This window comes from Phacochoerus africanus, chromosome 3, assembly GCF_016906955.1.
Source record: "Phacochoerus africanus isolate WHEZ1 chromosome 3, ROS_Pafr_v1, whole genome shotgun sequence".
NCBI lineage: Eukaryota > Metazoa > Chordata > Mammalia > Artiodactyla > Suidae > Phacochoerus > Phacochoerus africanus.
Genome location: NC_062546.1, coordinates 7731086 through 7743556, shown reverse-complemented (window position 1 = coordinate 7743556; position 12471 = coordinate 7731086). Strand labels below are relative to the sequence as shown.

At 42.7% G+C, this 12471-nt stretch overlaps 1 protein-coding gene across 2 annotated transcripts in view; it reads left to right on the top strand.

Annotated features, from left to right (window-relative positions):
* Window positions 1-1354: 1354 nt before the first annotated feature.
* The window catches only part of DOK5 (docking protein 5), a 153236-nt gene continuing 142119 nt past the window's right edge, over window positions 1355-12471 (top strand). The window contains exon 1 of one of the 2 annotated variants that reach the window (XM_047770821.1): window positions 1355-1800. In XM_047770821.1, coding sequence (XP_047626777.1) covers window positions 1735-1800 — 66 coding nt within the window. In that variant the 5' untranslated portion in view covers window positions 1355-1734. The remainder of the gene's footprint in view (window positions 1801-12471) is intronic. The other variant, XM_047770822.1, reaches the window with a different exon arrangement.

Below are 12471 nucleotides of genomic sequence, written 5' to 3'. Positions count from 1 at the left end.
CCCTATGGCACATTCTTGAGTGATTCTCTTCTTGAACTGACACCCATCAAACCAAAGTGAGAAAAGCTCACGTTGCCAAGGGAGAAAGGAAAGATTCATATAATCTTAGAGATGAAAAGCCTTCAGATGTCATTGGGTCAAAGAATCTACTAAATAAATGATTCTTCTCAGTATCGCCGAGTCCCCAGCCTTGGTTTGGTCACCTCCGGTGCACAAGAACTGTGAAATTTCTGATGCCGTCTTGGCCTTTGTGGATAGCGCAGTTGGTTAGAAAGGGCTTCCTTGGGAACAGCCAGTAACCTCCCTCTCCCATGGCATGTGCTCTTCAGAAGGGGCGTGGGACAGTGTTTACCAGGAGCTGGTGTCAACACACCTCCCTTCCTGCAGGACCTGAGACAAGTCTCTTAACTCTTCTGAGCTTCGGTTTTTATGAAAGGTGGATGATGGTACCTATCTCGTGATTCCCTTTACAGGATTAGCACAATGCCTAATGCCTGATGCCACTCTACGTTAGCTGTTCTCAATTCAAACATGTTTCAGGGGCAGGTGCCTGTAAAATCCAGTATCTTATTCTCTAGGCAGTATCCTGCAATGGCTGTGAACAGGAGCTCTATTGCTAGGCTAGGGAGGCATAAATATGATTCTGGTATTCGCATAAGGTGGGGGTGTACCTTATAGGGTACAGAGGAGTTTAAATGAGCCCACGCAAAGGGCCTAGAGGATGCCTGACACCAAGGATGTCTTCAGCACCTGCGCTGGGGTAAGGTTTGGGGGTACACTTGTTAATGAGGCGAAGGGTCGGCCCTGGGAAACTCGCATTCAGGCGGGAAAGACAGGCTCAGACAAGGAAAATGTGGCAAATGATATCATCGGAGAGCTGGGTCCAGAATGCCAAGGAAACCCAAGGAAGCACGCAGCTTAGGCCAGGGCAATATCCCTCCCCTCATATGCCAAGGTCAAGGCAAACCGTGGCAACACCGCCCCCCTAGACACGCGCACCACAGTGGTCAAAGCCAGTCCTTCTCAGGGAAGAGATGGGGCGAAGGGAGAGGCGAGGTAGGCGGCGGCTGGGAAAAAAAGTGAAATTTCCTCTCCATCTAAAATAAGCCCGGAGCAAGAAGAGATTGAGCCTCATCTCGGCGGGTGTGGGCGAGCTGCGGGGGGCGGGCAGGAGCAAGTCGGGGTCCCGGACGAGAGGAGGGGTCGGAAGGGGAGGCGGGTCGGGCCAGGTGGGTGGGGAAGGGGGGAGGGGGCGCGCATTTCCGTGCGTCTGCCTGCGGGTGGCACCGCCGGGCGCCCGGGCCGCGCGGGCTCCTCCTCCTCGCCCTCCTCCACCCCCACCCCTTCCTCCTTCTCTTCTTCCTCCTCCTCCTTCTCCTCCCGGGCCCCCGGGAGGAGGCTGGTCAGGATCCCTGAGCAGCCGCCGCTCCTCCTCCTGGCAGGCTGGCAGATGAGTCAGCTGACGCCGGCGCTCCAGCCTCGCCTCGCGGCGCTGCGCGCTCTCTGCGCTCCCCCAAAGTGGCTGCAAGCCGGCCGCCCACTTTCAGGCTTTGGGGGACGCAGAAAGTGATGTGCGCCTTCTGAAGCCCCACCGGGGCCGCCGCGGTCGCCGCTTCACCTCGTCCACTTTCTCCTCCCCCACCCCAAAGCCTTCTCTCGCCCCTGCCCTCCGCCCTCCCCTGCAGCCGCTTAGGGTGCGTGCGCTTGGGTGAGGGGGGTCACCGGCTGTCCGGGATGGCTTCCAATTTTAATGACATAGTGAAGCAAGGGTACGTGAGGATCCGGAGCAGACGCCTAGGGGTAAGTATCGATCCTTTTTTCCCCCCCTCCCTACTGTTCGCCGGTTCAATTGTCTTTATCCTTAGCCAGCATCCCCGAGGGTGGAAGGCGATTCCAGGCAGCGCGCTGGGGAATCGCGCTGTGGTTTCTCAGCCGAAACCCACATCTGCTGGGGCTGCCCCTCTAAGGCCGGGTCTAGGTGTGTAATGAATCTATCTTTATCTCTCGGATGACTTGGCTTTCTGATGGTGGCCGCGTGTTCGGCTTCAGTAGCCACTGGAGCCCATCTAATGGAAATAAATATTTCTCGGTAGCCATGGGAGTTGGAGCTGAGAAACCCGGGAGGGGGTGCTGAGCCTGCCGGGTGCCCCTCTTCCCATTCGCTGCCAACTTAACTTTTCCAGGGGATGGATCGACTGGCTGAGAAAGGGCAAACGCTCTCAGTGTGAACAGCCCCGTGACCCTCTGACCCCAAGGGGAGGTTTCCGCCAAGTTGAAAGGGTTTCGGACTCCGGGGTCCTGGACAGTGACCCAGCCCCCGCCCAGGTGTTGGCAGAGGCGGGTTGTGGTTTTGTTGCTGGAATACGCACTGGCTGCCCGCTGGAAGATTATTTAGGGCGGAACATAATCCCTGGCACTGAGCGAGTGCTCCCTCCCTAAATAGGTACTAAAAGGAAGCATGAATGAAGCGGAAGGTACTTGTAGGGCGCAGAGTTGGCACGAGGATGGCTCCTCTCTTAAAACCCCGTCCCTTTTGCTCCTTGTCCCTTTTGCACTTTCATTGATCGACTTCAGAAAGAACTCACCCTAATTCTGGGGTGGGGGGGGGGACCCTGGAATGATTCTTTTTGTTGTTGAAATTTCAGACTCTTTTCTCTTTGCCTTATGTCAAGTGCTGTTGCTGTGTGTGTTTAGTGTGTGTGTGATTTGTTTATTTGGGCGAGGGAGTGAGGGAAGGAAAGTTTACTTTTGGAATGTCTGAAAAAATATCAGCAAGGATGAGGAATGGCCACAGTGGGAGTAGAGTTATAGTGATAAAGTGATCTTCTTTCTTTACAAATATATGTCACTGGTACCTTTCTCTTATTTGCTCTTTGGGCTTTTTTGTGTGCCAGATAATTTTACTGAAAACTAAAAGAAAATTCACTGTGTTAAACAGCTAGAGAGGAAAACCTGCTGGTGGGAAAATCTGTATTTATTAAAAACTCCTGTCTGTTTTGTTTTGGTCCCCCCCCCCCCGCCCCGGCTGCCTTGGTACCATGTTTTAGCAACTATGCCCTGTGTTATTGTGAATGTATAAATATATAATTAGGGAGACCTATAACAGAACGAACCAATCCCTATTAACCCTGAGTTTCCTTGGTTTTCTTTTATGTTATGTAAATATTCTTATCAATAGGAACAACTATTGCTTAACCTAGTGACTGTCATGCAAAGGGCAAGAAATAATAAGAATTTTGTATTTTGGGTAACCTATGGGCCAGCCAAGTGTTACCGTTTTAAAAGGAGCATTGAAAAACACCGTTCTAATTTTAGATTTACTCCATCATGTCAGTTGAGGAAATTGGTAAGAGACATCCATTCTTGTGCTAGAGAGCATTCCAATAGAAAGAGGGCATGAATTATTAATGCACAAAATGTGAATTATTCATAAGGATCAGAGTTGATGCCAAATTGTGACACATGGTGATTTATTTGAAAGACTGGTTACCATAACTCTCTAGTTTATAGTAATTGAGATTATTTTTCTATATTTTTACAGCTGACACAATATAGTCCTATGTGTGTGCCAATGTTTATGGACAGATATTTGAAGCAAAAGGAAAGAAAATATAGTTTACTTTGCATTCCTTTTATATTTTACAGCATTTTGGATGCCAACCAGCAGTGTACTTTCCCAACTTTCCCAGGATTTATTCATTTTGTCTGTATTAACACTTGAATAGGTTTTCGACCATCTCTCGAATGATGGGTATTGCTCATGGAGAGAAAAGGTCAAAAATATAATCATCCAAATCTGGTTTTATTTGTTGTTAAGATTGGTTTTATCACCAGTTAGTTTTCAGAAAGTGTTCTAATCTATATTATGTCTGCTAATATGTAATCATAAACTGAGGAAGCTGATGACGTAGTGGTCCGAAAACACAGCAAAGTGAAGTTGCAGTGGAGGCCTCAAGAGGAAGGCTTCAAGGAACTTGCACAGGGACGACCCCCACTCCAAAGTAAGAAATGTCAGCAGCATTAATCTAGGCGGATGGCCTGGAACATCATGTGCCATGTGTAAGTCTCAAAGAGTGGTTGGCCAGTACGTTTGGTACACAGCAGGCACTCAGTAAGTGCACATCATCTATGGACTGAACTGCACAGTGAATGCCTGACTTTGCAATTCAGAAGCCTCTTAAGGGACTAATATAACAGGGTGGTTTTACTAATGGACTCCAGACAAGTGTCTGCGGATTAGAACCATGTTTGGGAGGGCTTATAATTAAACAGGAAAATAATATTTCATGGTAAGCAGTTGCTGTGCGAGGGCGTACCCCTCAGATTTGGAAAAAGAAGAAAAGGGAACAAATTCTGCTTCTGTTACTCATTAGCTCTATGACCCTTGACCTCTTGGCCTCATTTTTCCTGTCTGTACAGTGAACGCTATTTAATGATTATGAGTATTGTATGAGATAATCTCTGTCAAAATGCAAGGAAAACATATCATGTTGATTCTGATAGTATTGTTTCTTTGGTATAATCAAGGATGAGTTAGGATCGGTGGAAGGATATAAGAGTTACTGATTTCATTAATCCTTCTGTCTAGAAATGTCCAAAATCATAAACATTTATGCAGTTCTAGGATATTTTCACCGGATGAAATTTTTACACATTATAGACATTTAAGTGATTTTCCAACGGGCCATGAAAAATTCTAAGGCCGTACCCCTTCAGATGGGTTGCAGATACGTGATCACCTTTAGTTGAGATCCTAAACGATTTAAGTGATTAAATAATCAGACTTGCTTTTTTCTCCGTAAACATCTAAAAGCGTAATGAAATTCTGCTCATTTAACTTAAAAGCCTCAGTGTCTTCACAGGTTCATTCTCCAGCTTCATCTCCAGTGGTCCACGGAGGTCTTGAGCTGTGCTCTGGGTGCAGTATTTGTTCAAGAATGTTGATGTTACTATTTGGGGGGCTGTGGAGGGGGAAAGGCGAACAGCTGCCTACAGTTATCTGACAAATCCACAAAAGGCACTCAAAATGTATTCTTAGAAGAAGTGGATCTGGCAGTTTGCACTTCATTAACCTGACTATGTGGCTTAGGTGGCATATTGTATAACTGTTTCTCACTTGGTTTCTTCCTTTGCAGTGGAGAAAATTTCCCTATCAGTAATTGCTGTGGCTCGTCCACTAGGCAAGTTTCGGTTTAAATTCACAACTATTCACTTTCTCGCCGTGCAGTCCCCCTTCGATCACTTACCTTTAAATATCATCTCTCTGCTCTTGTCTACCAAGAGCCTCTTCTCCCGGCGAGCCCGCATCCTCATCTGTACATTTTATGTGTTGGTTGCCTCCATCCCCAGCTAGAACCTCTCTGTATTTTGTTATTATTATTTTTTATGCTCTTCTTAAAAACATTATTTTTCATCATGGTCTATCCCGAGAGATTGGATATAGTTTCCTGGGCACTGTACAGTAGGACCTCATCACTTGTCCATTCTAAATGTAATAGTTTGCATCTATTCACCCCAAACTCCCAGTCCATCCCACTTTCTTCCTGTTCCCTCTTGGCAGCCACAGGTCTCTTCTGTATGTCTGTGAGTCTGTTTCTGTTTTGTAGATAGGTGCATTTGTGTCATATTTTAGATTTCACATATAAGTGATTTCATATGGGATTTGTCCTTCTCTTTTGGATTTCACTTAGTATGATAATTTCTAGTTGCATCCATGCACTGTCTTTTAATTATAGCCGAATCCCAGTGCCTGGAACAGTTTCCAGCTTGGAGAAGCACTTGATGAAGACTTACTGAATGAATGAATGATGAATGAATGAGCGAATCCATCCTTGTGTACTGGTTTAAGACCATGGCCTTGGACATTTTGGTGACCGGTTATGTGATTATTGGTGAGTTATTTAGCATTGATAAGGCGCAGGCTTCTGTAAAAATAGGGAGACTCACAACACCCACCTACAAAGTGATCTTCATAAAAGGCTTAACACAATATTTGACGCACTGGAAACCCAATTAATGTGTTTTACTGCTCTGTCTTACTATTAGGGCTATTAGATTATGATAATGCTTAGGGTGGTTGTTATTCTAACCTCTCCTACTTCAATAGGCCTCATCCTCAAAGAACTCGCTGTTCATTTAGAAAAACAAACTTAGTATCTATGAAATAATTAGTATACAAGACCCCTGAGGTTATGGGAGAGATATTTGCCTTCGTCGGATTTTTCATGATCTCTAGATAAATGGCAAAGATATCAAGAGAAACTCATCTCCATGTAACTTTGTTATTGTTTGGTTTGCTTTTTTTCTGGGGCCACACCTGCAGCATATGGAAGTTCTCAGACTAGGGGTCGCATCAGACCTGCAGCCTCCAGCCACTGCCACAGCCACAGCAACACCGGATTTGAGCCACAACTGTGACATACCCCACAGCTTGCTGCATCTGTAACCCACTGAATGAGGCCAGGGATCGAACCCTCATCCTCGTGGATACCAGTTGGGTTCTTAACCTGCTGAGCCGCAATGGGAACTCCCCATGTAACTTTGGTTTGAGCAAGCCCACCAGAGCAGGACATAACTCTGTGAGTTTGGGGATCTTTTTCTTGGGTGGCAGAGAATAGATTTGTAAAATGTTTAATTCGTGGCCACATTTTAGGCAGACGTATTTTCTTATGCCTTTGCTTCTCTGTTTCCCTTGACCCACTATGCCAGAGTGGTTTAATATTTCATTTAGGGTTCTTGGATTTAGAGATAATCAGGCATCTGCGCATTTTTTTAGGGTGCCATGGCAAAGTTAGGTTCATAACGTCAAAATTTTAGGAATAAAATAAATTCATCATATACTCTCAGTCCATGCTGCTGTGTGTAGACATGCACATGCGAACACAGGCAGCCATTCAGTAAGACGCGTGAAGCCCTCTTCTCCTTCCTTCCTCGAGGGAAAAAGACTTTGGGGGTAACTTCCAGTAGTGACATTTATGGTCAGTAGACTGAATACAGGTGCCTGAGTCAGGTCTACTCAGTGTGTTAGCCCCATTTGAATCAGCTTCCCTGGTTTCCATGTCAGAAATGCTTTCCAGCTGGTGTTTTAGTTATTTTTATTCAATGGTCCTTGTGGAGGGTATGGTTAATTATGCATAAAGCCAACCTTTAATCATCATTCCTAAACTGATTTAGGCAAAGAATGGCCAATTTAGTGACTTTTGTGTGTAGACATAAACCACATCACTGATGTGGTGATTTTTTTCCCACATCTGCCAGGATAGGTTTTTTTTTTTTTATGATATTCATTAAGTGGCTAGAGATATTTATTTTTAAAGCAGTTTTGTGGTTTTTGTGAGTGTGTGGAGGGGTCATTATCTTTGGCATTTTAAGAATTAAGTTTTCATTCAGGATATATTTGCTTTCATTTATTTTATCATGCATCAGATATATATTAAGTTGAATATTCGTGTTAAGAAGCTCAGAGAAAACCACCTTAAATAAGACAAGTATAGTCAACAACCTCAAGGAATTGACAGTCTATTTTTGGACTTGTATTGTTAACACAAGATTAATATATTCACAATAGTTAAGGATGAATTAGTTTGAGTAACAGCTCAAATATTGAAGTGAAAAGACATCTGCAGATCCTTCCCTGTTTCATTTTTGTGAAATGAAGAAGGGGAAATTGGATTTTCTTCTCACTCTGGAATTTGATTCCAGTCTGATGGAAATAAAATCTTTGGAAATTCTAAGCCAGGAAGAGATTATGAAGCCTTCCTCCCACAAACCCCTGTTCTATGAAATTCAAGATGAAATTGGGAGTTTAGAAATGCCACAGATACATGGCTTTAAAATAACTTATTTCTAGAATGCAGATGTGTATAGTTTGGATAAGTACCTGGAAGCAGCTGGGGGGCTGTGTTTGCTTTATGAGTGTTTTAGAACAAAGGCTTAGGACTTTGTTGATACCCTGTGTGTCAGAGAACGTAACTGTTGGCTGTGTTTTTCAGTGGAACCCTTAAATGGTCTCTGGAGAGAGGAGGCAAATGATTTTTTTCTGGTGATGCTTCATAGCTTTTATGAGATTCTTAGAGAGATCCAGACTTCAGTATCCCAAGCGCTCTCACCTCCCACCCTCTACAATTTTCAAAAAGGTTAAGAACCACTGTCTCATGTTCTTAAATTAAATGTTTAAATTTTAGATAAAAGTAGGTGTGAGGTGTAAGAAATAATTCGGAGAGATGCCGCATACCCTTTACACAGTTTCCCCCAATGGTGCCATCTTTCACATCCATAGTCAAGTATCGCAACCAGGATACTGATATTGATGCTATCAAGGCACAGAACATCCCCCACCACAAGGTCCTGCGTATTTTTCTTTTGTAGCTGCCCCTCTGCCCCCCACAGCCTTAAAGCCCTGACAACTACCAATCTGTTTTTCATTTCTGTAGTTATATCACTTCAAAAATATTATGTAAACTGAACCATATAGGATGTAACATTTTTTTAACTCAGCATAATTCCCTGGAATTGTCATGAGTAATGTGGGTATCAATGGTTCATTCCTTTTTATTGCTAGGGATTATTCTCTGGTGTGAATATGCCATAGTTTGTTTAGCCATTCAACTATCGAAGGCCTTTTGGAGGTGGTTTCCAGTGTTAGGCTGTTATGAATAAGGCCGGTATAAATACGGGGTACAGGTTTTTGTGTGAACATAAGTTTTCATACCTCTAGGAAATGCCCAGGAATACAATTGCCATGTTGTATTAGTAGTTGTACCATTTTACATTCACGCCAGTGAGGCATGAATGATTCGGTTTCTCTGCAGCCTTGCCAGCATTTGGTGTTGTCCCCAGTTTTTGCTGTCTGTTTGGGCTTAGACATTCTGATTGTGTGTGTGTTGGTATCTCCTTGTGATGTTGAGTATTATTTTGTGTTCTGATTTGCCTTCTGTACATACATTCTGGTAACTTGCCTATTCATGTATTGTGCCCAGTTTCTGATTGGATTGCTTGGTTTTTAACCTTTGAGTTTTGAGAGTTTTTGTATATCTTAGCTACTAAGCCTTTTCAGACATGTGATTTGCACATATTTTCTTTGAGTATGCACTTAGCTTTTTAAAAATCCTTTTCACAAGGTCTATCACAGAGCAAAAGTTTTAAATTTTGGTGAAGTACAATTTATCAGTTTTTAAATTTTTTTCCTCTTGTCACTAATGCTTTGTCCAGCCCAAGATCCTTGGTTTTTTTGTTTTGTTTTGTTTTTTTGTTTTTGTTTTTTGTCCTTTTAGGACTGCACCTACGGCACATGGAAGTTCCCAGGCCAGGGGTCGAATCAGAGCTGTAGCTGCTGGCCTATACCACAGCCACAGCAACGAAGGATCTGAATCATGTCTGTGCCCTACACCACAGCTCACGGCAATGCCAGATCCTTAACCCATTGAGCAGGGCCAGGGATTGAACCCAGATCCTCATGGATGTTGTCAGGTTCATTACTGCTGAACCGCAATGGGAACTCCTTCCCTGCTTTTTTGGCCTAAATATTTTATGGTTTTACCTTTTACATTTAAGTACATGATCCGTTTTGAGTCAGTTTTTAAATATGGTGTGCATTTTAGGTGTAGGTTCATTTTCTGCCTATGAATGTCCAGTTGCTCCAGGACCATTTGTTGAAAAGGCTGTCTTTTCTCTATGGAGCATATTTACATGTATCCATTCCTAGGTCCTCAATTCTCTTGCATTGTTTTGTGTGCCTCCACTGTGCAGTGATGTGTCTGTCCATGTAAGTCTTGAGATAGGGTAGACTCCCACTTTATTTTCTTTTTCAAAATTGTTTTAGATGTTTTAGGTCCTTTGTTTTTCGATATGCATTTTAGAGTAGTCTTGATTGTAACTACTATGAATCTTGCTGGGTTCCTTCCCTCCTGCCATTATTTTTAACGTGGTGGGCATAACATACATTTGGGACTCACACTTTAGTTTGGATCTCAACTTGACTTTGGATCTCAACTTGGCCACTTACTGACTTTGAAGCCTTGGGGAAATAGCTTACTCTTCCTGAAATTTAGCTTCCTCGTGTACAAAAATGAGGGTACTAATATGCTTCTCATAAAAATATCAGACTCAAATTCTTTATTTTTATTTTGATTTTTTTGCTTTTTGGGGCCACACCCACTGCATATGGAAGTTCCCAGGCTAGGGGTCAAATTGGAGCTGCAGCTGCCAGCCTACAGCAACACAGGGTCTGAGCCATGTCTTCAGCCTACACTGTAGCTCACGGCAATGCCAGATCCTTAACCCACTGAGTGAGGCCAGGGATCAAACCTGCATCTTCATGGATGCTAGTTGGACTTGCTACTGCTGAGCCCCAATGGGAACTTCCAATATCAAACTCTTAATCCTGTGCCTAAAGCATAGTAGGAACTTTGTGAAAGGCTGTAATGTTGATTTTTATTTTAGTTGCTAAGAGATTGAGTTGATATTTGCTGTTCATTGTTTGTAAGAACCGTACATAAACTGGTCGAAATTAACTCATTCGTATCACTCAGTAGACGAGCCATGGCTTTGGTAATGAAAAACAGGTAGCATTGTACATTCCTCTTGCTGTTAGCTTGAGTGATTCATTTTTATAACATCAAGTTTATTTAGGAGCCACTGATGAAACGCTATATGAGAAAGTATGAATATGTTAGCCCAAATGGCAGGCCTTTGATTAAAAGAGTGATAATTATGCTTTTGCTTATTAACTCTACAAGTGCTCCTCAAATGTGAAAATCATGTGTTTTTTTAAACTTTAAAAAAAAAGCTGAAGTATAGTTTGTTTATAATGTTGTGTTAGTTTCAGGTGTTCAGCAGAGCATCCTGTGTCTTGAGAAACCTTTTGAGAGCCATAAACAGCATTGAACCATAAAATGAGTTCTGATTCAACTTAGCTCAAAGAGCTGTGGGCTAGTAGGCCTTTTCATAGAGAGAAAAACCATACTTAGGTGCTGTCTTCAATGGTAACTTATTTTATTGTATTCATTAACATTCTGAGGTATTACATTCTACATTTGCCTTCACGTGATACTGGTTTTCCCTTAAGACAAGAATATGTAGTGTCCTCTTTAAATAAATTTAATTTAAACAATGAATTTTTTTTAAAATAGATCATTAAGTCCCAGTGCAGGTGTTAGTTGGCAAAAACTGGAGGTAGGTGCTGAGAACTCAGATGCAGCGCAAATCCAAATGGTGGCACAGCATGACTGAAGTTGGGAAACTCAGCATGATTGGACTTTTCAGTAAGTTCTGTAAAAATGTCTTTCCTTGCTATTGCCATATGGCTTGATTTTATCCAAGTATCTTACAAACCGGATCCTAAGAAAAAAATATCCCATGTACTCAACAGCGTCTCCTTAAGGGATATCTATCTGCTCTCGCCAAGGGTGTCTGTGTCTCCTCTCCCCCCATAAAACCTACAAGCTTCTGGCCAATTTGCCTAAGATTTTACCCTCTCTTCCCTTGATGAATTTATACAATGAATACTTTAGCGGTTAATGGAAAGAGAAATTAGCCTGTCTTATGAATGGACTAGCTCAAGTTAAATTAAAACACTAGTTGTGCTCAGAGCTTTTCCGCGACACAGGTTTCACTGTTGAGGAAAGTCCTTGAAGTTGTGAAATGCATTTTATTATGTTACCACTGCGCATGAATGCAATGAAAGAGAATTCCTTTTAGAAAACTTTAAGAAAACATACTTTTTGAATCCCCTAGCGAAAGAATTCATTGACGCTTCCTACAAACAATTTCTTCAGATTTCCAGGTTCCTGTTTACCAAAATGCAGATATTTTAGCTAACGTGCCAAAGAACCACCGTTTGAACTTGGCTTGGATTCCACCAACAGTGGATGTTTTGAAATAACAGGGCAACATTGTTTCACGACAAACTGGATGTCGTGAAACTAGACGAGTTCTCAGCATCCATTAATTCCTATGCAAAAAAAAACTGCATAAAGTAAGAGGTTTGAAAGGAACATTTCCCAGGGACTTTCGGCCCTGGGGGGGGGGGGGGATTCTTAATCCATTGGAATCCATCTTATCTATTAATAGATGATCCTTTCTCTGTTTTTTTTTTTTTTTTTTCCTTTCCTGGCTGCCTCTCTCTTGGTGTCCAGATTTCAGCTTTATAGTTCCTGCCTCAGACCAATCTACTCTCATCATCACGTGTCCCTCCAACACATTGCCCTAATTTAAGAGTATGCATATGCTTTTTTAAAGATTAATTTTCTTATTTTTGTGCCAGATATATTTTTCTTAATTCGTTTCTTTGCGGGGTATGTCTTCTCCCACTAGGATCTAAGTTCTGTGGGATCAAAGACCTTGGCTGTCTCACTCACCGCTGTTCCCCCGGCTCTTAACCTGTTATAAATTCTTACTCTCCACAGATTGAATGATTTTGCTACAGGTCAGAATAATAGAATGGGACGTTCAAATATAAGAAGACACATAGAA